The following is a 23,445-nucleotide window of genomic DNA, read 5'->3' as shown; positions in this document are numbered from 1 at the left end:
CGGTGGCTTTGGGGACGCTGCCATCCCCTCCTGGTCGCAGCTCAGCTGTGAAAGTTATTTCACTTTCAAGTGGCTTTTCCCCAGCAGCTCACACCCCAGAGAGACCCGTCGAGCCCAGATGGATGAGATGACCTTTAAAGGTCCCTTCCAACCCAAACCACTCCATGATTCCCGAATTTCCCCTGTAAGCATCCGTGTCACCTCCTTAGCAAAACACACCACGGAGAGAGAAATAGGGATTTGTCAGGAGGGAGGAGGAAACACAGTCCCATTTCACCACCTCAGCCCCAAAACTGAGCTGGAATCCCCTCCCCTGGGTGGGACACACGGGGTGATGTTTGTTCACACAAGGTCAGGCTGGTCCCTGTGGGATGATGCTGGTCCCTGCAGGGTGAGAATGGTCCCTGTGGGATGATGCTGGTCCCTGCAGGGTGAGGATGGTCCCTGTGGGATGATGCTGGTCCCTGCAGGGTGAGGATGGTCCCTGCAGGGTGAGGATGGTCCCTGTGGGATGATGCTGGTCCCTGCAGGGTGAGGCTGGTCCCCATGCTCCGGGGCTGCTCTCCCCTGCTGCCTTTGATCAGAGCATGGCTCTGGTTTCCCTGCCGGCTGCTCTCCGTGCCGTGGGTTTCCAGCGGGAGGTGGGGAAGCGCAGTCAGCCTGACCCTCCCCTCCTCGGATCTGTCATCAGCAACAGAGAAATCCTTCCCGGCCCCAAGTTACTCAGCCTGAATCCTGCAGGATTTGCCGGGTTGGCAGGATGGCAGAGCAGCCCTGCCTGGGTCCCCCCAGCAGCCCCGCACCCCCAAACCCCCACACCCACCCCAGGGACAAGTGGAGCAAAAAGATGGATTTCCTCCTCTCCGTCATTGGATTCGCCGTCGATCTGGGCAACGTCTGGCGGTTCCCTTACATCTGCTACCAGAACGGAGGGGGTAAGGACACCACTGGGCTTATTTAAGTCTTCTTTTGGAGAAATGATGCCTTTTCCCTCACTTTCCATCCTTCTCACCCTGAAAAATTCACTCTTTCTTTTCTTTCTTTGTTTGCAGCCGATCCACTTCAGACAGGGCGGTTTAGAGACCGACCCAACTTCTCCCGACATCTGTCTCTTTTCTGTTTCTGTCTTTCTTCATTCAAGATCCTCCCCCGCTCCCTCCATCCTCCTTCTCTGGGGTCCTTTCCTCCTTTCCTGGTCTTTCCCTCCTTGCCCAGCGAGGTTAGAGGTGCGTTAGCAGCTCCAGGATCGCAAAGGGGAAATTAGCATGGTCCAAACTGCAAAAAAAGGATTAAGATCCGTAAATTTGGGCTGGGAGGTTCACACACATCTTGGGACTTTGGGGAGCTGCCCTTTGGGATGGCTCCTGGTTTAAAATCATCCTCATGAGCATCCCACCCTCCTGCTGTGCTGGACCTCACGAGCAGCCCTGGCTTTGAGGGATCAATGGGAAACCAAGACACAGAAACACCACGAAGGGGGAAAACCTTCAGTAAATGACAACTAAATAAATTGCTTGGGATGGAGCAGGATAGAAACCCCCCTCACATGGAAATGAAAAAAGAAGGGATGAGAATTTTGTGCTGTTTGGGAAAGCGCAGTGGATTTAATTGCCAAAGTCGGTTTTCGGGGAACATCCTCTACTGCTTGGGAAAATTAGAAAGAGATAATTAGTTCCATACTCAAGGCAAAACTCTGGATCCCAGGTGCCCACGTTGAAACACAGTTGTCTGCCAGTTGCTCCTGTGGGATTGGGAGCAGAGCTGAGCCCCTCTGCGTGCCCGTGGTTCGGGTGGGTGGTTCTCAGCCACCCCACGCACACGGGAGGATGAGGAGTTCAGGGAGCAGCTCTGGGGGACCACAGCCCCATGGAGGGGGAGCACTGGGATGGGCAGCACTGGACTCACCCACAGCCCGGGATCTGGAAGGAAAACACTGAAAACACTTGGTCCTGCTGGGCCAGTCCTGCCAGGCAGAGAGGGGGGCTGCAGGAGGGTGCTGGGGATATTCGGGGTACTGGAGGTGACAGGGATACTGGGAATACTGGGAGTTCTGGGGATACTGGGAGTGCTAGGGATGCTAGAGATGCTGGAGGTGCTGGAGGTGCTGAGGGTTTTGGGGATACTGGAGATGCTGGGGATACTGGGAGTGTTGGGATGCTGCACCACACACACATCTGTCAGAGGGAGTAGCCGTGGGGGTTAAATTAACTAATCCCAGCAGAACTCGGAGAGCAGTTCCACTTCCAAAAGCTCCATGGGGTACGAGTGTAGCCCCAGTAAAAATGAGGATGTTATGAATAATGCAGATTACAGCGTTAATTATGTGTCTTGGGGTGGCTGTGCATATTCAGTCAGATTTTCCTCCAAAACTCTTCCAGACCTGAGGGGTGCTGGGTGTCCCCTCCTCTGTACCTCAATGGTTTGTGTGGTTCTTTGTCCCATCCTGGCCAAATGGTGCCTCCCCAGGAAGGGCTGGGATTCCAGCAGGGATGTTGAGATGCTGGAACACCAAGCTCACATCTCTGAGCTCCTCTGACCAAATAATTACCAGTGCTTCTCACAAACACATCCAAACCTGCTGGGGCAGTGCCTGGAGGGAGGGAGGTGACAATACCGTGGTCCCCTGGCAGCCTGGTGGTCACCCTGCTGTGCTCCCCACCCTGCAGGAGCCTTCCTCATCCCCTACACGCTGATGGCTGTTTTCGGAGGGGTGCCCCTCTTCTACATGGAGCTGGCCCTGGGGCAGTTCCACAGGACAGGTGCCATCCCCATCTGGAAGCGCATCTGCCCCATCTTCAAAGGTGAGAGACCCCCAGCCCAGGTGACACCGTGACCCCCAGCTGGTCCCCAAAGCCGTGTCCCAGGGCTGAGCCCCATCCTGCTTTTCCCAGGCATCGGCTTTGCCATCTGCATCATCGGCCTCTACGTCTCCTTCTACTACAACACCATCATCGCCTGGGCTCTCTACTACTTCTACTCGTCCTTCTCGGCCACCCTGCCCTGGGCAAGCTGTGACAACCCCTGGAACACCCCTGACTGCACCAACTACTTTGGGAAGAGCAACGTGACCTGGACCAACTTCTCCAGGTCCCCCGCCGAGGAGTTTTACACGTAAGTGCACGGGTGTGGATGGTGCGAGCTGGGCACATCCCTGAGGGAGCTCTGGGGTGGGAATGCTCCTGAGGAGCTCACAGACTGCCTGCCTGGGGCTGAGCCTGCTCCCAGCCGTGGGGATCCCTGTCTGCAGGAGGAAGGTCCTGGAGATCCAGAAATCCGGGGGTCTGTATGACATCGGCGGGATCCGCTGGCAGCTGCTCCTCTGCCTCTTCCTCATCTTCACCATCGTCTACTTCAGCCTGTGGAAAGGGGTGAAAACCTCTGGGAAGGTGAGGAGGGCTGCAGCACTGCCCTGCCAGGACAGGAGGGACCCATCACCTGGGAGGATCCTGCCACCCACCTGACTGTGGAAGAGGGAATGTCACCTCCTCCTCCTCCTCAGCCCCTGCCCGACACGGGGCTTTGGGTGCTCGGTGCTGCTGTGGGGTGACAGCTGCCTCCCCCCAGGTGGTGTGGGTGACAGCCACGCTGCCCTACATCGTCCTGCTCATCCTGCTCATCCGAGGGGCCACCCTGCCTGGAGCCTGGAGAGGGGTTGTCTTCTACCTGCGCCCGGACTGGGGCAAGCTCCTGAGCACCGCGGTGAGTGCACGGTGGGACCCCCTGCACCCAGAGCCCTCCAGAGGACACCCACCCACCCATCTGGGCATGGCAGCGCCCAGAACCCCTCCCCAGGACACCCACCCAACCCTGCCCACGGGTCTGGCCCCACCACAGGGCATTGGGGCCCTTGTTCCCACAGAAACGAGGCGCCCTGGACAGGCTCTTGGAAATGTAAATCCATAATTGAATCACCCATCTCATTCTGGCCGGTTTTGTTTGTGCTGTGCTCCCCCCTGGGCTGACAGTGGGCTTCCTGTGGGTAATTACCAGGCAGCACTTGAGAATTCTCATTAAAGGTAATGAGGGCCATGCTGCCAGCACTGAGTGCTGGGCAGGAGTGGGCACGGCAGGCTCGGGGCTCCCCTCGATCCGTCCCTGCCCAGAGCGTGGGAGAGCACGGGTGACGCTGCTGAGTTCTGCTGCTGCAGGACCCCAGGGTGGAAATGAGCTCACTCCATGGCACAGCAGCTCCCAGGACATCTCCTGGGGGCACGGGGCAAGCAGGAGAGGGGGTCAGCACAGCCTGTGCCATGGGGTGTCCATGTCACCGGTACTGTGGGGCACCTCCTCACCCTAGCCCTGCCACAACGACCCCCTGCCCTGCCCATCCTCCTGTTGTTTCTCCCTCCAGGTTTGGGTGGATGCTGCTGCACAAATTTTCTTCTCCTTGGGCCCTGGATTTGGAGTCCTCCTTGCTCTGGCCAGTTACAACCATTTCCACAACAACTGCTACAGGTAAGGAGGGTCCATCCCAGCAGGCAGAGCTGCAGTGGAGATATGTCCTGGCAGCTCCTGGTCCCCACTGCCACATCCCAACAGCTCCTGGTCCCTTGGCTGCAGGCTGGGCACCTCTCCCCATTTCCCTGATGGTTTTGGTGGAAGGGGCAAGGAGAGGGAACTGGAGTACGGGAAGGCCAGGACAGCTGGAGCAGGGTGAGAGCTGGCCTGGAGCGGGGTTTCTCCCTCTTTTCTGCCTTCCAGGGATGCACTCGTCACCAGTGCTGTGAACTGCCTCACCAGCTTCCTCTCAGGCTTCGTCATCTTCACCGTGCTGGGCTACATGGCCGAGATGAGGGATGTGGAGGTGGAGGATGTCGCCAGAGATAAAGGTTCTCCTCCCTCCAGCAGCCTCTTCCCCGAATCCCCACCCTCAGGGCTGTGCCAGGGAACAGCCAACCAAGGCAGTGCCCCCTCCTAGGGCCCAGCCTCCTCTTCATCACCTACCCTGAAGCAATCGCCAACATGGTGGGATCCACCTTCTTCGCCATCGTTTTCTTCCTGATGATGATCACCCTGGGGCTGGACAGCACGGTAGGAGCGGGACAGCCCAGCTGTGTCCCCAGCAGGGACCAGGGGTGGCCATGTCCCATGGCTGATAGTGAGGTGACAGTGGGTGAGGGGAGTTATGGCCTTGGGAAGGGCTGGGATGGGATGGAAAGAAGGGATGGGACATCCCCATTCTGCCATGTGGATTTTCTTGGAGAGCAGGACTGTCCCCACATCCCATTTCCCCACCCCATGCCAGCATTTCCTTTGCAGTTTGGAGGCTTGGAGGCCGTGATCACGGCCGTGATGGACGAGTACCCCCAGGTCCTGGCAGGGCGACGGGAGCTCTTCGTCCTTGGCCTCATCACCGTCTGTTTCCTGGGCTCCCTCAGCACCCTCACCTACGTGAGTTCCACTGGCACCACCCCGCCCTGGCCCCCCACATCCCCTCCTTCACCCCCGTGGGGTCTGCAGCCTCCCCCTCCTCGTGCTGCTCCAGGGGGGAGCCTACGTGGTGAAGCTGCTGGAGGAGTTTGGTGCTGGCTGCTCCATCCTGGCAGTGGTGCTCCTGGAAACCATCGCTGTCTCCTGGTTTTATGGTAAGAAACTGCCTCTGTCGTGGAAAACACCCCGTGGGCACCTGCACGGGTGTGTGACCCTGCACAGGTGAGTAAATCCCGGGCGCTGGATCCCGTGTGGGGCTCCTGGCCAGGCTGGGATGGGAACAGAGGGCGTTGTGTCCGTGTGGATATCCCTGAACCCACGTCCCCAGTGGGATCCCTGGGCTCTGAGGGCTCTCTCCTCCGGCAGGGATCCAGAGGTTCTCCCACGATGTCAAAGCCATGCTGGGCTTCACCCCGGGGCTCTTCTGGAAGCTGTGCTGGGTCGCCATCAGCCCGGCCCTGCTGGCAGTGAGTATCCACGGCGGAATTACAGACAAGGTCATCTCTGTCCCTCTGGACACCTCACAGGACAGCCACTCCCCTCTGCTGCCCAGCTCCCCGTGCCATGCATAACTCCCCTCTGACTCACATGAAGTCACCAAGCTGCCAGGAGACCACTCTGGGGTCACACAGGGCTGTGGGAGCTCATGCCAGCCCTCCCCGTGCTGCTGCTCCAGCCACGGGCATCACCACAGTGCCCACAGCCCCTCACCGAGAAAGGGAGCTGGAAGTTCATTTTCCAGCCTTTTCCACAGCTCCAGGGCAAAGCTGGGTGCTCACACCGCCGCAAGCTCAGCTTTGTCTCATCCTCCCAGCACGCAGCATCCCTGGCAGGGCCGGCCACGGGTCCATCTCCCGTGTGCTGGGCTGGATCCGTCCCTTTGAAATGCCAGCTCCCACGGCACTTCAAAGGCTGCCGTCGGCAGAGGGGTCTAATCTCACCGGATCTGCAGGAGAAGAGGCCTTGTGAGGATTAATTATGGCTCTAAGCACTTTGCCCTGGTTATTAAGAGAGGAGTATTATCATCAAAGCACACGGCAAACGGGTTTGTTTCAGCACGGGGCTGAGCAGCGCTTGAAGGCTGCCGGCTCACGGGGCTGGTTGGACAGAGCCCTCACCCAGCCAGGGCTGGCAGCCTGGGAGATGTCCCTGTGATGTCCGTGCTGGCTGGGATTTGGGACGACAGGGAGAGCAGCAGGACGTGGATGGTGTTCATAGAATCATGGAATCACAGAATGGTTTGGGTTGGAAGGGACCTTAAAGATGCTTTTGTTCCTTGTACCCTGATAACCTGTGGGGTGAGCTGCCACCAGTGCCAGGGCTGGGGAGACCAGAGAATTATTTAGGTTTTAAAATTATTTATTTAGGGTTTAAAAGCCCTCTAAGATCAGAGTTCAAGCATTACCCAGCACTGCCAAGGCCACCACAAACCCACGTCCCCACATCTACACATCTGTTAAATCCCTCCAGGATGGGGACTCCAGCACTGCCCTGGGCAGCTGTGCCAGGGCTGCACAGCCCTTTTGATGAGAAAATTCTCCCTGATGTCCAACATAACCTGGCACAACTTGAGGCTATTTCCTTTGCTTCTGTCCCTTGTTCCCTGGGAGCAGAATCCAACCCCCACCCGGCCACCCTCCTGTCAGGGAGTTGTGGGGAGACAGAAGATCCTCCCTGAGCCTCCTTTTCTCCAGGCTGAGCCCCTTTCCCAGCTCCCTCAGCTGCTCCTGGTGCTCCAGCCCCTTCCCCAGCTCTGTTCCCTTCTCTGGACACGCTCCAGCCCCTCAATGTGTGTCTTGGTGAGAGGGGCCCAAACTGCTCACGGGGCCCCTGTGGCTCTTCTCGTCACAGTTCATAGTCATCAGCTCCCTCCTGGAGCAGCCACCCCTGACCCTCTTTGACTACCAGTACCCCGAGTGGAGCATCTCCGTGGGATTCCTCATCGGAGCATCGTCCTTCATCTGCATCCCCCTCTACATGGTGTACAAGCTCGTCTGGACGCCGGGGTCCCTCAAGCAGGTCAGGAGGGACAATCCCACGGCTCCTGGGTGGGCTGGGGTGGGCAGGGACCCCACTCGGGTCAGGTGCTTGACGCATCCTCAGCGTCTTGGCGTGGCAATGAAATCCCACCGGGAGAGCTGCCTGGGAAGGGCTCGGAGGGAAAGCCGCTGTGCTCTGTCTCTCGCTCAGCGCCTCGCCGTCTGCATTCGGCCCGAGAAGATCTCCAGAGCCCCCCAGGCAGAGGGGGTGGGCATGGCCCCCGTCCTCTAGCACGGCCGGGGGACACGGAGACCGCTCTGGCTCCCTCCTTGGGGCAGCTGCCATCGCCCTCCTCGGCACGGAGCGGAGCTGGCATCTCCACGGGCACACCGGTGGCAGAGGAGCAGAGCCCGTTCTCGCTGCCGGCAGGAAAAGCGGCGATCCACGGCAGGGAGAACGGGACCGGCACTGCTGGGGCCCGGGGGCTGGCAGCCAAGGGGCCAAGGAGAGCCCCAGTTCCCGCAGCGGATGGAGGGATTGCCTCGCTCGGAGGTGCCCGCGGCCCCCCCACCCCCGTGCATGTGTGTAGCTGTGAGTGTTTGGAAAATAAAGCTGATGCCGATGCTCGGAGATGAGGGGAGGGAGAGGAGCCGCAGCTCGCCGTGCTGTGTTCGTGGAGCGCCGAGCTCGGGCTGGGCATGGGGACACGGGGGGCTGTCGCTGTCCCGGCACACTTTGTCCTGCTACAAAGATCCAAAGTCCGGCCGAAGAATTGCCCGGACCCCGGGGTGGGTCCCAGGTGCTGCTGAAGCCGGACAGGTCGGTGTCTCCTGCCGCCCCATCCCGGGGGATCCAGGGAATAGGCATTTGAAGAGGGAAAGACCCTAATACATCTCATTTTAAAACCGAATTTGGGTCGGGGTGAGGCATCCCTGGGCTGGTGTGAATCAGCCACCTGCCGTGGCTTCCCCGTCCCGTCGCTCCCAGTGCAGCATCACCGTGTTCCTCGGTGTTTGGGGGCCTATAAAACACCTTAAAGAACCCACGTTCTTGGGCTGGGGGAACACACAGGGCTTGGAGGAACACCCCGGGGCTGGGGCGGGGAGAAGATGCCCACGGGGGTGCAGGGACACGCGGGGTGGACACGCGGGTCTCCCCCGGCCGGGCGCGGGGCGCTCCCGGTTCCGCTCCCGGTTCCGTTCCCGGTTCCGCCCCCGGTGCCGTTCCCGGTGCCGCTCCCGGTGCCGCTCCCGGTGCCGCTCCCGGTTCCGTTCCCGGTGCCGCTCCCGGTGCCGCTCCATCGCCCCGCTCCCCCGGAAGGCCGGTCCCGGGGCGGGGCGGGCGGCAGGAAGGGGCAGGGCCGGGCCCGGCGCACAAAGCCCGGGGACCGGCGGGCTCCGTGCTGTGTCGCCATGGGGCTGGCGGCGGCGCGGGGCTGGGCGCCGTCCCCGCTGTCGCCGGGCCCGGCGGAGCGCAGCCGGCCCTACGCTGTGCTGCAGCACCAGAACCTGGGTGAGGAGCGGGGGGCAGCGGGTACAGCCTCGCCACGACCCGGCCGGGGGCTCGGGAGTTGGTCAGGGAGTGTTTTATTAATGTTCTTTCTCTTCCCGCCGCAGTGCTGCTGGGCAGCATCCTCAGCGCTCTCCTGCTCACCATCATCCTCATGGCCATCTGTGTCTACCGGCCCGTCCGGCGGCGGTAGCGGAGCGGGATCCGCCGGGGCACCGAGAGAATGCTGCATCCCACCTGGTTCTCCCCCCTGGCATCCACCATCCCAGCACCGCTTCAGTCCTGCCGGTTCTCCCGTCTGGTACCCGGTACCATCCCGGTTCCATCCCGGCGCTGCTCCGGACCCAGCAGGTTCTCCCGTCCGGTCCCCACCGTCCTGCCGCCCCTCCCGTCAGCTGCTGGGGATGCCCTGAGGATGCGAGTGTGGCTTTTCACCCATCTCTGCCCGTGCTCTATCACATGGCTCCATCGTGATGTGGCTTCCAGCAGTGGTCAGGCCGGGTGCTGGAAACCACCCCCTCCCTGAGCAAACACTCCTGGAGCTCCTGGGGGTGTGTCCGCAGCGAACCCATCTGGCTCGGAGCGGGTCTGGAGCAACGCGCCTGCCTCCCAAATCCCAGCGTTTTGGCGAGGCTGGTCTCACACGGTGTGCTCGACAGCATCCCCGGGGCCTGGGTTGTCACCAGAACAGGGCGAGATTGGGGACATGGCCCGAGGAGCAGCTCCACGTGCTCGCTCACACCACGTCTACTTTTTGCTTTCTGATTAATTCAGGTCCTTGTTTGAACGCTGAGTCCTGGGGGTGGGACGGGGCTTGGAGCAACCTGGGGTAGTGGAGGGTGTCCCTGTCATGGCAGGGAGTAGAACAGGATGAGCTTTAAGGTCCCATTCAAAAATATTCCAAAGGTAAGAGCTCAGTGACCCACTCAGCAGTGGGTGGTGGGGTCTGGTCCGTTCTTGCTTCTGAGCAGAAACACTGATATATGCCCTGATCCTGGTGTAGTTTTCCAGGGCCAGGCTTCTCCTTCCCAACTTTATTTGCTTTAACTCTAAAGTTAATATTTGCTTTGGGGCTAAAAAGCCCCAAATAGCCTCCCATCAAAGCAGGCCTGCTGAACCTGGTGTGCAGGTGAGGGATTCCAGCACGTGCTGGTCACTGTCCTCCTGGAAACAGGAGCCTCCAAAGGTCTGCAAGCCAGGCAGAGGCTCTGGAAGAGTTTGAGCTCCAGCCAGACCCATTTTACGCAGTTTCAGTAACAAGCGTTTACACTGAATCCCACTTCCATACAAATGCTGCTATTTTGTTTTGCACTGCTACAAGTAGTAACTGGATTTTACTAATTATTAGATATTTAACACAGGGGTGGTTTTGCTTAGTAATTTATTTAGAGTTTTAAAATGTAACTTCCAGAAAGATTGGCGATGTGTTCTCAAGCCCTTGGGCTGCATCCAAGGTGTTTTCCTTTCTGTTTGAAGGACACCAAGTGCTGGAATTGAACAGGGATTTTCTTTCTGTCTTGTGAAATGACAGTGAGCCTGGCCTTGAACAGATGGAGTTGTTAATCCAAGAGTGAGGCAGCAGGGCAGCACTGTTCTATTGCTTTCTGCTCCTCCTATTGCTCACTGATTCCTGTGTTCCTGATTTTTCTCGGTCCTTCATCGCTGTGAAGCCTGGCCTGCAGCCCGTGCTGCTCGTGGGGGTGGATGGTGAAGCTCCCAGCCCCAGCTCTGCATTCTCGGGAGCAGAATTCCTGTTTGCTCTCATTCCTCACTCCCAGCTATGCCTCTTTGTACAAATAAAACGCTCAGTAAACAATCCAGGCTCTTACTTATTCATGGTTGTGCTGTTTGCTATTAACAAGTCTGGAGCCCCACAAAGGATTGAGGCTGTCCCAATTCCCTCTGGTCCCCTCGTGGTTCCCACCTTGTTTTTGGTGGGATGGCAGTGCTGGGGGAAGCCAGGGAACAGGATGACAGTGCTGGGGGAATGTTTCCATGAATGTTTGAGCCCTTTAATAGCACAACAGAAGCGCATCCTACAACGGTTGTGCAGCTTCCAGCAGCTCAGCTATGAATCAAAACTCAGCCAAAGCAGTGTAAGAAGGGTTTCCAAATAAAGAAAATCATGAATTGCTGCTGTAAAAAGCCTTGAAATGGGGTCAAAAGCACAAAAAAGCACAGTCTTGCTTTCAGGAACAGCATCAACTTGAAGAAATTTTAGAGCTGGTTATAGTTTTAGAAGAGGCTACAGTTATTTGTAACAGAGCTTCTCTTTGCTACGTCAGCCTCAAGGTGCCTCAGAGAGAGAAGCTGGACTCTGTTGTTACACAACAGTCTTGGTATTAAACATACTCAGAATCCTCTGTCCTTTCTGACAAGAATGTGCTGAGAGAAATTAACAGGGTTTCCTGCCTTTCACTGCCTTAACATCTGTGTTGTACTGATTCCCCCTTTTCAAGACAGGGAGACTCAAAACTTGGCTGAAAATATCCAAAAAGTTGTTCTGGGGATTATGTGTCTGATTCCCACTAAGCCAGAACTACCCTGGAGAATTTCATGGATTATAATGTCACCTTATTGTATAAAAAGACAACAAAAAGACAGATGATTAGTTAAAATTAAAAAAAAATCCAAATAGTGTTAGAAAAAACTGTAATGTGCAGTGTCTTTGTTTTTTCTTCCAGCACACAAAGCACGTCCATCTTACACTGAAAGGGTTAAATCAGGCTTTAAAAGCAGCACCTTGCTGAGGGAAGCAGCTGGAATGACACAAATATCAAAGGGGAAAAAAAAAACCAAAACCAAAAGCAAATCCAATTTATTTTACAGTCCCAGACTAAGAAGCAGGAGCGTAACAAAACTTCAACTGAAAGTGCTCAATGTTCTTTAGTTTAAATATAAACCCAGAACAAGTCAGCTTGAAAAATGCTATTTTTACCCCTCTTGTAACCTTTGAAATGCTTAGCAGAAGACAGGCAATGCCAGGCAGACGGGTTTGTAAAGGCAACAGCACTCTTTATTCCCACTGGAGGAATGCCCACAGCTCCATCTCCTACCTCCCACCCTGTCAGGAGCTCAACACGAGGCCCATTCCCTTTTCCCAACTGTGACAGGCACAGGAATCCCTTTTGCAAAGAAAGGAATTCCAGCCTACTGCCCCTTGTGCAGGAGAGTCCCCATTCCTGCAGCACCCAAGAAGTTGTTTTTAGGGATGCAAGTTGTCCCAGGGAACAAAAGCAATGTGTAAAGGCCATTCCTAGTGTGCACTGAAGGAACTGTAATCATTTCCTATGTAAAACAATGGATTATTCGTTTAAAATAGGGTTCCAAGTTTCCAAGTGCCCCGCTGGTTATGATCAAGTCCATTTTATAGTGATTTTTATACTGGTTAATTAATAGTTGGTCACCCAGAACCGCCCTGTTTAACCTGAGGAACAGGAGCAGTGTTAGGAGCAAGCCCAGAGCAGCTGTACCAAAGGTTCCTCCAGCCCTGCCAGCCAGAGCAGAGGGATATTGCTCACATTTAACAACTGTAAGGCTTTCCTGTGGCTGTTCATCGTGTACCTGTGGAGTGCACTTGAGAGTCACAGTGTGAGTACCGTAAACACCGAGAGAAGTGCAGATAGAAGAGCTACAAAGATCCTGTATGGCCAAAAACCTGAGGAAAGCTGGTTAAAACAGACCTAGGAATCGTTACAAGACCAGTTTGATGAGTGTAGGCCTAGTGGCTTGGTTTAAAATCAATAAAAATATTCAGGTAAAAAAATAGATGTATTCACATGAAGGACAAGCACTGGGGTTTTAAAAAGAAACACACATTTCCCTTGCAGAATTATAACTTCTCTTCCAACAAGGACACATGAAAATCTCACCTGAATTCTTTTTCCTGGCTGCATTTAGCACCCACACTCAGCCATGCATACCAAGATATCCCAAAGAAGCACCTATATCTATCCCTTAATTTCTTGCTGCCCCCTGACCAGGGGAACGAGCTGGTTTGGAATCTCTGCAGAAACTGCTGCTGTACTGGACAGATGGTCCCATTTCAGCATCTAAAATTTTACTGGCTACTTGTTTTGTCCTTTTTCAGAAAGCACTAGTTTAATCTGGAGCTTAGATGAGCTGTTCAAGTATAAAATTATCCCTCTTAAGCCACAAATCTCAGTAACTAGAGGAGAGATAACCACAAAACTAACAGAAAACATCTGTCAGCATGAAGAACTACCGTGTGTGTGTACAGGCAGGGAGATGCTCTCCCATGAAACAGCTGGAAAAACAGGCAATGGCTTTGAATTATTGAGAAATAATGAAGCAGATGAGTATTTCTTTGGTAAGTAATGAAGTTTCTCTCCTGAACTCCCCCATATTATCAGGCTTTCAAGCTTTACTGCAATCCTACATCCTGATGCAAAGCAAAATTTCCATCTGCTCTTCAATAAATAAGTTTAGATAAAAACATTTCCTTCAAAGCTAAGACTGCATGGCTGGGGAGCCAAACGTGGAGTCCTGTGATCTAGAACTCCCCAAACAAAAATACATCAGGGTTTTGCAGCTGATGCCGACTTAGAAGGCAGGTGAAATGTTTCCTTAAGCAATCCAGGAGTGGTCTTCAGACTGACAGCTCTGAAAACCTCCAGTTTTATACAGATTTGGTCATCCCTGCTTTAGGAGGTCACTTAGGAGCTATTTTTCCACAAGAGAGAGCTGTAGAACTTGCTGAAGCTCTGCATCTTCCTTTTCCCGACGCTGCTTCTCCTGTTCCTCCTGCTCCCGCACAGACAATTCCAAGGCAAGCTGCAAGTCTTTCTCAAAGTCGGAAGCTTCACTGGAGCTGTTGCTGTGGGACTTTGCTGATCTTGACAGAAAGCTCTCCTGCAGTGCCCTAATGGAAAAGAACAACTTTGAGAAGTAAAAAAGACAGAGCCTGTCTCATATTCCCTTCAATGATCCTTCCTGGGAACTGCTTCAGACTCACAAACACAAAGATCTCTCCCAGAGGGGAGAAAACAGTTTGAGGATATGAGAGCAGCTGTTCCAACACCTGTAAGATCTTGCATAGATACCAACAGCTATATTTTCAATGGGCCTCTAAAAGCATCCTCACCTGGTTTAAAGGATTTTCCATGTACAGAAGAACCCAGAAGATTCAGTTCTTGTTTTTGTGGCACTTAACTACAGAAAGACTCCACAGACACCAGAGCCCATTTCTAAGTGTCCATTAAATCTATGTTTTTAAGGATCACATAAGGATTTTGAAAGGAAAGAAGAACTGCCTTGAAGTATGCAGCCTCTAATAACCAAACTTTCAGTGCAGAGGGACCAAATTCCGAGTTTTAAGAACAGAAGAACTGGGTTTGTATGTTGGGTAAAGAATCTGTTTTGTGCACAGACCAGCCCCACAGCTGGAAAGAACTACACAACATAAACCAGGGAGGCTCAGTTTGGAGCTCTTGTTTCTTGGAAAAGCTGGAAGAAACACAAGAAGAAACCTCAAGTTTTGTGCATTTGCTACTCATATACACCAAAAAAAACCCTGCCAAATTGCTTCATGCTGGGGGTATTTTTACTCTGTTGCTGCATGGTTTGATGTGAAAAAAGGTACTTACTTCTGATACTGCATACTGAAGTCTGGGGAATATGCAACTGCTCCATTGGAATGCACCCCCAATTCCTAGAGATGGGGAAAGATACAATTCCACAGCTGTTATCAGACCTGCAGAGTAACTTCACTGAAAGTAACCCTCAAACCACCTTTATTTCTTCTTTGAAATACATTATTTTTATCTCCTAAAGTCTTAGAAAAACTGATCCTACACTGGTTTCCTTCAGCTCTTGCTGCACAGTTCCTTGCCCAAGCTGCCACTGCACAGACCCCAGAACTTACTTTATTTGCACCAGATTCCAGCAAGCTCTGCTGGATGGCAAACTGCATGATCTCATTATCCTCATCCTGCACGTGGATGTTCCTGCCATCATCCTGGATGTGGTAGGATTTGGGGATCTCAAACACCGACTGGTCAACCTCAAAATTAGCACCTACAGAAGGCAAATAAAGTAAAGTGCTCTGTTTGTAACACGATGTAACTGAAAAGATTCTGATGAATGCTTTTGCAATAACACATTGCAGCTCCCCTGTTCCATTCCCTGCAGTTCAGTTCTCTCTCCTCCGTGCATTCCAGGGACAGGGATGTAAAAAGGTGGGATCCCTGCACCTTCCCACCCCTTACCTGCATCACTCTGTGCACCTCCAGGAGAGGTTCTCTCAGCTGTCCTGCAGCTGTTGACATTTTCAAAAGTAATTCGGGCATTCAGCACGTGAAACAGGGGAATTTCTGTAAGAGTACAAGATTTCTGTCAACATGAGAACTCCTATTCACTTCCACACCCACATCAAACCCTTACACCTTTATGGGATATATTCTACAACAGCTTCCTATAATGACAAAGCACAGAGGAACTCGCTTCACCAAGAAGGTGGCTTTAGTTATTTTCAGTCTCTCTCTAAATCTCTTATTCTAAAATAAGGTTTGCCAAATTTAAGGCATTGAAGCTAAGAGGAAAGGGGCTGACAATAGCTCATTCTCACAGAAATGACATGGTCTTTAAAATGTTATTTCTGGATTGACTCCAGATGTACAAAACAAGGTTCTAGGTAGCAGTGAGATGAGTAAGAGATCAATGTGATTTTTTGTAAATAATATATTCCAAAACCAAAGGAAAAAAATGGCCAAGATGTTACAGTAAAATTTGCTAAATATTACCAATTTTGACAGGAAATCCTGGTGGAAATTCCAGAGTGATGAAATCCTTAAGTCTGGCAAAATGAGCACTGGTTCTGGCCATCAGGTCGATGATTGGAGTGACTTGTTCCATAAGAGACAAGGGGAACTCTTCACTCATCCACAAGGTTGCTTTAAATCTTAAAGACAAAGTAGGAGAAAGCAACCTAAATTCAGAGTTTAGGAACAGGTGCAAAGCAAAACAGGCAGTTGGGCAGTGACAGTAGGTTACTAACAAGTTACAGCACCAGCCCAAATATTGGCTTTGACTCAGTAGAATTAAAAATACATTATAGCTGAATACTTCAAGATCTCTCCTCTGATTAGCTGTGAAAACTGGCAGAAAAACCACACTGGATATTTGTAAAAATGGTTTCCAGGGATTAGATAACTGGGAAGAGACAAACTAGAAATAGTTAATAGAAATTAAGGTATCTCTCACTTCTGTGTTCTAACAGTGACTTCCTTTGGTCTTCCTATGTCTCTGCCCTTCAAATCAAATTCTGGGTTGAAGTATTCCTCCAGAGAAATAGCAGTGGGATTGTTGGTTGCAGCATACTCTGTTGTCCTGGATATACTCTAGAAGGAAAGAGAGGGAAAAAAACAACACAAAAAGTACTGAACAGAGAGTGGCTACTACAAGAAACTTTTAATTTACCCTTTGTGAAGTGACTCCTTCCCTATTTCAGACACAGTGACACACAGCCATAAACACCAGCTGTTACTAGACTGGTTTTATTGAGGTTAGAAATCTCCAAGCTTTTTAGTGACAGGAAAAATCTACTTAGATGCTTTAAAGCTGGAAACCAACCAAAAATACACACACGAGCCACACCATGTCCAGGCTCCAAATCCTTTACTGAAGTCAAAACTTGGATGGGGAATTTGAACCCAAAATCTCTAAATCCCTGTAAATGTGCAATGCCATCCTGACAGAGAGACAGCAAATCCATTATCCACTGCTCTTCCACAGTTTAGAAGCAAGGGAGCTTCTAAAGCCACATGGAATCATGGAATGGTTTGGGTTGGAAGGGATCTTAATGTTCACCTATTTCCAACCAAATAAAAACAACCTCAGGGGAAATGAAAACCTCATAATCAAAACTGCTGCCGATCTAAGATCTCACACACCAGGAACTCCTACTGGCACAGCGACCAGTGCTGACATCAGACACTCACCTGAGCACCACACTCATGCTCTACTGTCCCCAGGAATGATTCCAGAGGGTTCCTGTCAGCTTCAGGTAACAGAAGGGAAAACAAAACCAGCCATTAGTATTAATTATTAGTAAAATTGGCACTCAGGCCAGGTTTGCCACCCCTAAGGGAAGTTGTTCAGATCTCCTGTGAGCTTTACCAGGCAAGCCCAGGACCTACAGCTGATGGTATAAAACAGGTACAATGCACAGGACAGAGCAAAGCTTTTCAGTGGTTTCTATGATTAGCAGGCACCTTTATGAGTCCCAGTGCCTCAGTGGCCCCAGACTAGGAGAATTTCCATATAAAGTTACTGGCTGGTCACCCTTTACCCTAATTCAAATACCAGAAGAAACTGGTAGACCAAAACAGAAGTTGCAAGCAAACAAAGCCTCTGTCAATCTTGTATCTATGGCCAAAGTGAAGAAAGGGCAGGAATACATTCCTGAGAAGAAAAGTGCAGCCATCAGTAAACTTTCAATAGGTTTGAAGGGTTTTTCTTTCCTCTAAATACAGCTGGGATAAAACCAGGTTCAATTGTAGGTTAAGAGTGAAATAATGAGCTGCCTCAGACACAGAATACTTCAAAGAAAATCAGGGCAAAGTCAGCAAGAAGAGAATTTCCTTGTTTGTCTGCGTAGCTCTTCAGACACAGAGGAAGTGTCAGAGAGCCAAAGGGTTCTGTTTTTTCCAAATTTTCCTATGGGGAAGATACCTTTATATCTCTTCTTCTCCTCTTCTGTTAAATGTTCTGTTCTGATCCGTGTGATCACGTTCACATTGTTCGCCATGTAGACCTTACAAAAAATACAGGGATAAAAACCAAACAGCACCACAGGTTAAAAAAAGTTCCCCAGTAAAACATCACATACACAACTGAACCAACCTCAACACCAGACAGGCATTTCCCAAGTGATTTTAAGAATAAGCTTTACCTTGGCTTCATAACCATTGACACCTTCTGATTTTTCTGTCCTCCATACCCAGAATCCAGATGTGCTTCTGACAAAAAGGGAACACCACAAGTGTCTACACAGCTGCATTTCTACACAACCCCCAGCTGGTTCTTCTAAGTCTCCTTTTAAACAACATTTGACAGACTATTAAGCCCAGATACCTGGATAAATAGGTGTAGCCATGAAGAAAGACAAATGTGTGTCTGTTAAAAGACACACTGTGCACATTTACTTGAAGTATTCATGTGAGAGTCGACTTATTTGTTACCAAATCCAAGTTCTTGTCCATCAATTCCAGCACATGGATTTGGGTGAAATGGAAATTTGCAGTGAGCAATTGACTCAATCTTAGAGGCCTTTTCCAACCTTACTGATTCTATCCCACTAATATGATAAACTGGAAGTTTTCTGCCAATGTTTTCTTTCAACTGGGAACTTTTTGCCAAGCAATAGTGGCAATTAGACCAACCCAAATTTCTTTATCTAGCAATTTGTAAAGCTTAAAGTAATTTCAGACCTAGCCCTAAAAGTTTTAATTATCAAAGCTTCTGTGAGTTGGTCATTAAAGTTTTCTCAAACCTCAAAATGTTTACTTCCTAAGAGAAACTGTCTTACCTTTCAAAAGCAATGTTTTTGGTATCAAGGCACGTGCTGATGATTGGAGATGTAAGGCGCCTCTCCACGTCTTTCCTCTTGGGCGTCATCGATCCCAGTGTTAAACGCTTCATGTGCTGGGAGATCTCAAACCTCTCTGTCGTGACAAACTTGTCATCGTGGTTGATCTCAATGAGCTCTGCCCAGCCACCAGTATCTGGTAGAAAAGGCACATTTCAAGTTAAAAAACTCTGTAAGTGTTCCAGGGTGAAAAGCTGGGGGTATATCATGTATCAAACCCAGGTGTTTCTGCACTCAGCTGGGATCAAACTTGGAGATGGAACTAAAAATACCTTTTATATGTAGGGCAGCAGAAAAGATAGAGGGAAACAGTTAAATACTGAGATTTTAGCCCTATCACCAAATTTTCACCTTTGAGATTTACTCAAAGCAAAGAAGCCATCATAAAACAGTAATCTCTGTGAGACACGAATGTAAGTATAAAACCTTCACAAAACACAAGAGGCCTCTTTTGTGTGTAAAATCAGGATTTCTCTCTGTGCCCACACAATATTTGGGGATCAGTGTTGCAGACAGGTGAACTCTTTACCTTCTCCCTTGAAGATGACAGTCCTCCTGCCTCTCTCCCAGCTCATGTTCTCGAAGCCCAGCAAGGTGATGTCGACGCGCAGCTTGGCCCGGCTCTTCCAGATGCGGCACACGTCGCTCGGACACACCCTGGAAACCAGGGGCACTGGGAGAAACGGGAGAAATGGAAAGGGAAAATGTGCAAGAGGTGCAGCACAGAGGAAATGAACTCAAGCACAGGGATTGCTCACTCCAGGGAATGTCATTCCAGAGGGGGTGAGATACTGATCCCTCTTTTGCTTTAAGAATAACCAGCTTAGGGCAAAACCAGCCTAATTTAAAGATAAATATGAAAAGGAAGAAGATATTCAGACTGAAAGGTGTGAAATGGCATAAACCCCATGCCTGGTAGTCTAATAGTTTGATATTTGAAATATTTAGTCAGCTGTGAGGCCTACTGTTCATTCCTTTCAGGGAAAAGCAGGCACTTTCCAAACAACCAGCGCATCCACAGATGACACACGATCACTTCAGCTGTGGATGGTCAGGAACAGATAAAAATCCCCCAAGAAAAGTCTTCAGCAATTGCAACAACAGCTAAATTTTCCACTACCAAAAAGCAACCAAAGAAACAGGAAACAAAGAATAATTGTGCAACAAAAGCACAAGAGGTCATTTTGAGATGGAGGAGAGGAGGATTGCGGGGAGCGGATATTTCCCTGCCAGTGTTGTGGGACATTTGTAACTCATTTTCACAGCCTGGAATTGTTAACAAGGAGTAGGATTCTTACCCCAACTAGTGAACTCCCATTTCATTTCCACATAAAAGTCAGGAGTCTGCAGAAAGAAAACACATGAAACAGTCATGAGAAAACTCATGAAATAGTTTGACATTCAGTGCAGCATTTCCTGTGAACATTTTAGATAAAGGATAAAAAAAGAAGAGCAGAACCAGAGAAATGATAAGGAAATGCTAGAACTGAAAGTGAAAGTAGCAAACACAACAGGCACTGCCCTGCTCCTGCTGCTTTCTGGGGAGCTGTTCTTCCTTGTTTTACTGAAGGGGCAGTAATGCCTTCAAGATTCAGCCTCCTATGGAGTACATGACAAAGGATTTAAATGAAGTCAAACAAAAACAAAAGCCTCCATGTCCCTCAGCATTATGGAATATGCAGGTTGGAACAAAACACAATTGCCCAGGTGACTGCAATAGTTCACTGAACTGAACTACTTGAATGAGAATTCAAGCAGTGATTTCAGTCTGGAGTGAGAGTTTACATTTCAATAAATCATTACCTCGTTAATTTTCTGCAGTAACTCGGGAACTCCTCCGAGGGTCATGGAGGTCTGCTGGTAGTCCCGATGCTGCAGGATCAGCTGGACCATCTCTGGATCCCCTGTGCTGACAGCCTCATGTAAAACTGAAAGAAACCCCGCCACAGCTTCGTGTCACTTTGCTTGCTGACCAAAATTCCACATAAAAACAAAGAACATCTGCTGCTGAAAGAATCACAGCCCAGGTTGTTCCCCAAGCTGTCCTTACCCGTCCATCCCTGTGCATTCTCCTTGGTCACATCTGCCTTGTGCTGCAGGAGGACCTTGGCAGATTCTATGTAACCCAAGGACACAGCCAAGTGCAGCAAGGTCCGGCCCCGCGGGTCCTGCTGGTCAACATCCTGTCAGTGTCCGAGAGAGAAATAACTCAGCTCATCAGATCTTGCACAAACAGAGGGCTAATCCAGGAGTCGATATTCCCTGCCATTCCCACGGATCTGCTCCCAAACTCTACTGCACCGCCCTTCTGCAGGGCTGTCTTGCTTCCCCACGTGAATAAAAGGAGAAGGATGGGGCCTATGAAATGACACAAAAACTGTAGGACAGGAGTTCCTGTTGATGCTTTTCATTTTTTTCTGTTATTATTTCCCCTCTGTCTCCCCCCTAGAAGGTTCAGGAGGAGATGGGTGTTCTCATCCGTGTGCATCACCCCACGGACAGCCAAGAGCCTGAGACTCCACAGAAGGCTTCAACTGTACAACAAAATGGGGGGAAAAGGGGAAAAAAAATGGCAACAGGGCATATAACACAGATTTTGGACAGCACTTTTGGAAAGGACAGAAGCAGATGGTGTTTCACAAAGCACACACAGCACAATGAGGAGTGAGGGCATTCTCTACAAGTCACTAAAATAAAAAATAAACTACACAGGCACAAATATCCAAAACATGCAAGCACAACATACTCATACCTTACACATTTTTCACTATTAGCTTAGAGATTTGAAACAGAAGAGCATCTATAACTAAAGGAAAAGGGGAAAGTCAATAGCAGAATGAGAAAGGAAGGTTATTATGCATGTTAACAGCGTTTTCTGACAGCTTCAAGTCAGAATATCTCAGAGTGGGAAAGCTTCACTTTAAAGCATCTTCACTTCTGGGGTGGAACATTAATTAATTTGCTTCCCCACCTACTGCAGCTCCAACACTGCAGCACCAAAGGGCTCTTGGAGCCCTTCCCCACTGTCTTTGTTGCTGTTCCCTGGTCCCCACATGCCCAACCCCGTTTGCCACTCCAGCTGCAGCTGGGATGCGGCTTTGATTCCTTCTCGCATCCCTCCGGCAGCAGGAAGCTCATCCCAAAGAAGCAGGGGGAAATGTATCTTTGGAATACTTAAAAAAAAAAAAAAAGGCGGTGTTTAAAAGCAGGTAAAGGAAGTAAGAGACACATCCATCTTCACACACTGCTGGTTTCCACAGGGAATGGAGGAAGGAAGCAGCATTCCACAGGTGGGAGCTGCAGAGTGATCTCTACTTAACCACAAACTCTCACAGGTGTCAGAAATAAACACACAGGAGCAACGTGCCAGTGAGGTTAAAGATTTTGTTAATGCATAAGGTGACATAAATTAGATAAAGAGTGACTGCATTCCAAAGATTCTCCCAAACCAGGACAGGAACATGCTCTAAGCAGGAATTAGTAAGTCAGGTGCACCGTTAGAGCTGCAGGTGACAGTCAGGAGGTGGCACAGCTGGTCTTGGGCTCACCTACTTGTGGTGTCAGGTATAATTAATTAATCAGCTCTGCTTATTAACTGTACCTCGCCCTAGCCCCCTGTTAGAGCTTTTCCACAGCAGCTCAGCCAGAAGGATTTTTGCTGCTCGAGCTCTGCTGCAGCTTTCAGGCTGTTTCCTTACGTCATTATGTCCCAGAGAGGGGACAGCTTTGTGTTTTCTACTCTCCAGCAAGGAACAATGATCCATTTTTTTTACCAGAGATGCTGAAAACATTCCAACCAATATAAAAACTCTGTCCCCAGTCTTGGGCAGCAACAAATCTATGAGAACTGATGGTGCTCAGCAAGATGGGGGCTAGTTTGATGCACAGCAGCAGCCGCCACCTTTGCTGCACCATTGCCTTCCCATTAAGATAAACACTATTTATTGCTTTAATAAATAAATTAATGTCCATCACAGCTGCTCTTCTTGAGCTACTCCGAATTCCTCCAAAGAGCTACACTGCAGCTGCACTGGAATGCTCAGAGCAAAGCTTTAGAGAGGGAAAGCCAACGTTTAGTATCCAACATTCCTACACCTTCTTTCATCACTCCCGCACCACAAATAAACAGGTAAGGAAGTGCAGGGATCCCTCAAGCCCAGCGAACGCTCCTGGCAGCATCACCAAGGGGCTTCTCCTGGCACAGCAGCGAGCAACGACCACCAAACCCCGCACTGTGGCACAAGTCTTTTTGGGGCCACCAGGTCCCCCAGCAGCCCCCTGAGGGCCCGGGCCCCCCGTTACCTGGTCCTGCAGCTCCTCGTCCAGCCGCCTGTAGTCGTTATTCCAGACCAGGACATGGAGGGGGAAGGCGCTGCTGACCCCGCCAGGGGAGCTCATCCCGGCACACGCCTAGGGCAGGGCCCCTCACTCTTCCCTCTCTGGATGCTGGAGACCCCGAGCCTTTCAGCTTCTCGTCTCTCCAGGCACCCACCTGGCTCAGGTGTGTGAGTGCGAGCCTGGGCTACAACCTCCTATGAACCCTTCACCCCTCTCCAAGGGGAGCCCCATGCAAAACCCCGCCGTGGGGGTTTCCCCTGCTGCTGGTGCCCCTCGCAGCCTCCCGCTCCCGGGGGTCTCCTCCCGGCGCCCCCTCTGCCCCGCTCCCGGGGATCCCCCCGTTCTCGCCCCTTCAGCCGTCCCCGTCCCTCTTCCCCGTCCCTCCAGGGACGGCTGGGACGAACCACGGCGCGGGCAGCAGCAGGGGGGCTCCTCGCGGTCCCCCGCACTCCACGGGCACCGCCAACCGCACGGAAAGCGGAAGCTGCTCCCCCTCCCCCTCTGCGGGCGAACAGATGGAACGTCCCGCCCACAGCTGTCCCATCGCTTTCCGCGCGGAGGGAGCGCTCGGCGCTGGCTGC

The 23,445-nt window shown here is 51.3% G+C and overlaps 3 protein-coding genes across 3 annotated transcripts; 2 read left to right on the top strand and 1 right to left on the bottom strand.

Moving 5' to 3' along the window:
* The first annotated feature begins 760 nt into the window (after positions 1-760).
* Positions 761-7,701, top strand: LOC102105369 (sodium-dependent serotonin transporter-like). Its single transcript, XM_005524580.2, has 13 exons — positions 761-935; positions 2,667-2,801; positions 2,892-3,111; positions 3,248-3,386; positions 3,565-3,699; positions 4,352-4,455; positions 4,702-4,829; positions 4,919-5,031; positions 5,260-5,391; positions 5,486-5,585; positions 5,797-5,897; positions 7,282-7,449; positions 7,621-7,701. Exons 1-13 carry the CDS (start codon positions 761-763, stop codon positions 7,699-7,701), a joined length of 1,731 nt encoding a protein of 576 aa, XP_005524637.2.
* Positions 7,702-8,775: 1,074 nt separating this feature from the next.
* C20H12orf76 (chromosome 20 C12orf76 homolog) lies at positions 8,776-10,737 on the top strand. The gene is made up of 2 exons (XM_088065062.1): positions 8,776-8,922; positions 9,027-10,737. The coding sequence occupies exons 1-2, from the start codon at positions 8,823-8,825 to the stop codon at positions 9,110-9,112; spliced, it is 186 nt and encodes a 61-aa protein (XP_087921188.1). The 5' UTR covers positions 8,776-8,822; the 3' UTR covers positions 9,113-10,737.
* Positions 10,738-11,720: 983 nt separating this feature from the next.
* On the bottom strand, positions 11,721-23,346 carry ANKRD13A (ankyrin repeat domain 13A). Its single transcript, XM_005524321.3, has 15 exons — positions 22,829-23,346; positions 20,577-20,709; positions 20,330-20,454; positions 19,825-19,870; positions 19,056-19,199; positions 18,467-18,662; positions 17,831-17,897; positions 17,611-17,692; positions 16,878-16,936; positions 16,141-16,277; positions 15,681-15,838; positions 15,147-15,251; positions 14,804-14,955; positions 14,526-14,590; positions 11,721-13,801 (listed from the first exon to the last, which is right to left on the bottom strand). The coding sequence occupies exons 1-15, from the start codon at positions 22,922-22,924 to the stop codon at positions 13,603-13,605; spliced, it is 1,764 nt and encodes a 587-aa protein (XP_005524378.1). The 5' UTR covers positions 22,925-23,346; the 3' UTR covers positions 11,721-13,602.
* Positions 23,347-23,445: the final 99 nt, after the last annotated feature.

The sequence above is a fragment of the Pseudopodoces humilis genome, chromosome 20 (genome assembly GCF_049639895.1).
Source record: "Pseudopodoces humilis isolate 2021_Gansu_Grassland_sample_001 chromosome 20, ASM4963989v1, whole genome shotgun sequence".
NCBI classification, from domain to species: domain Eukaryota; kingdom Metazoa; phylum Chordata; class Aves; order Passeriformes; family Paridae; genus Pseudopodoces; species Pseudopodoces humilis.
This window is presented reverse-complemented; position numbering and strand designations above follow the sequence as displayed.

Coding starts and splice junctions, on each gene's coding strand:
- LOC102105369 (XM_005524580.2), top strand. CDS start 761: ATGGCAGAGCAGCCCTGCCTGGGTCCCCCCAGCAGCCCCGCACCCCCA. Junction 3,387..3,564: donor GGGTGAAAACCTCTGGGAAG/GTGAGGAGGGCT, acceptor GCCTCCCCCCAG/GTGGTGTGGGTGACAGCCAC. Junction 3,700..4,351: donor GCAAGCTCCTGAGCACCGCG/GTGAGTGCACGG, acceptor TTCTCCCTCCAG/GTTTGGGTGGATGCTGCTGC.
- C20H12orf76 (XM_088065062.1), top strand. CDS start 8,823: ATGGGGCTGGCGGCGGCGCGGGGCTGGGCGCCGTCCCCGCTGTCGCCG. Junction 8,923..9,026: donor GCTGCAGCACCAGAACCTGG/GTGAGGAGCGGG, acceptor TTCCCGCCGCAG/TGCTGCTGGGCAGCATCCTC.
- ANKRD13A (XM_005524321.3), bottom strand. CDS start 22,924: ATGAGCTCCCCTGGCGGGGTCAGCAGCGCCTTCCCCCTCCATGTCCTG. Junction 19,871..20,329: donor TACTGCAGAAAATTAACGAG/GTAATGATTTAT, acceptor TTCTTTCTGCAG/ACTCCTGACTTTTATGTGGA. Junction 17,693..17,830: donor TCAATGGTTATGAAGCCAAG/GTAAAGCTTATT, acceptor ATTTTTTGTAAG/GTCTACATGGCGAACAATGT.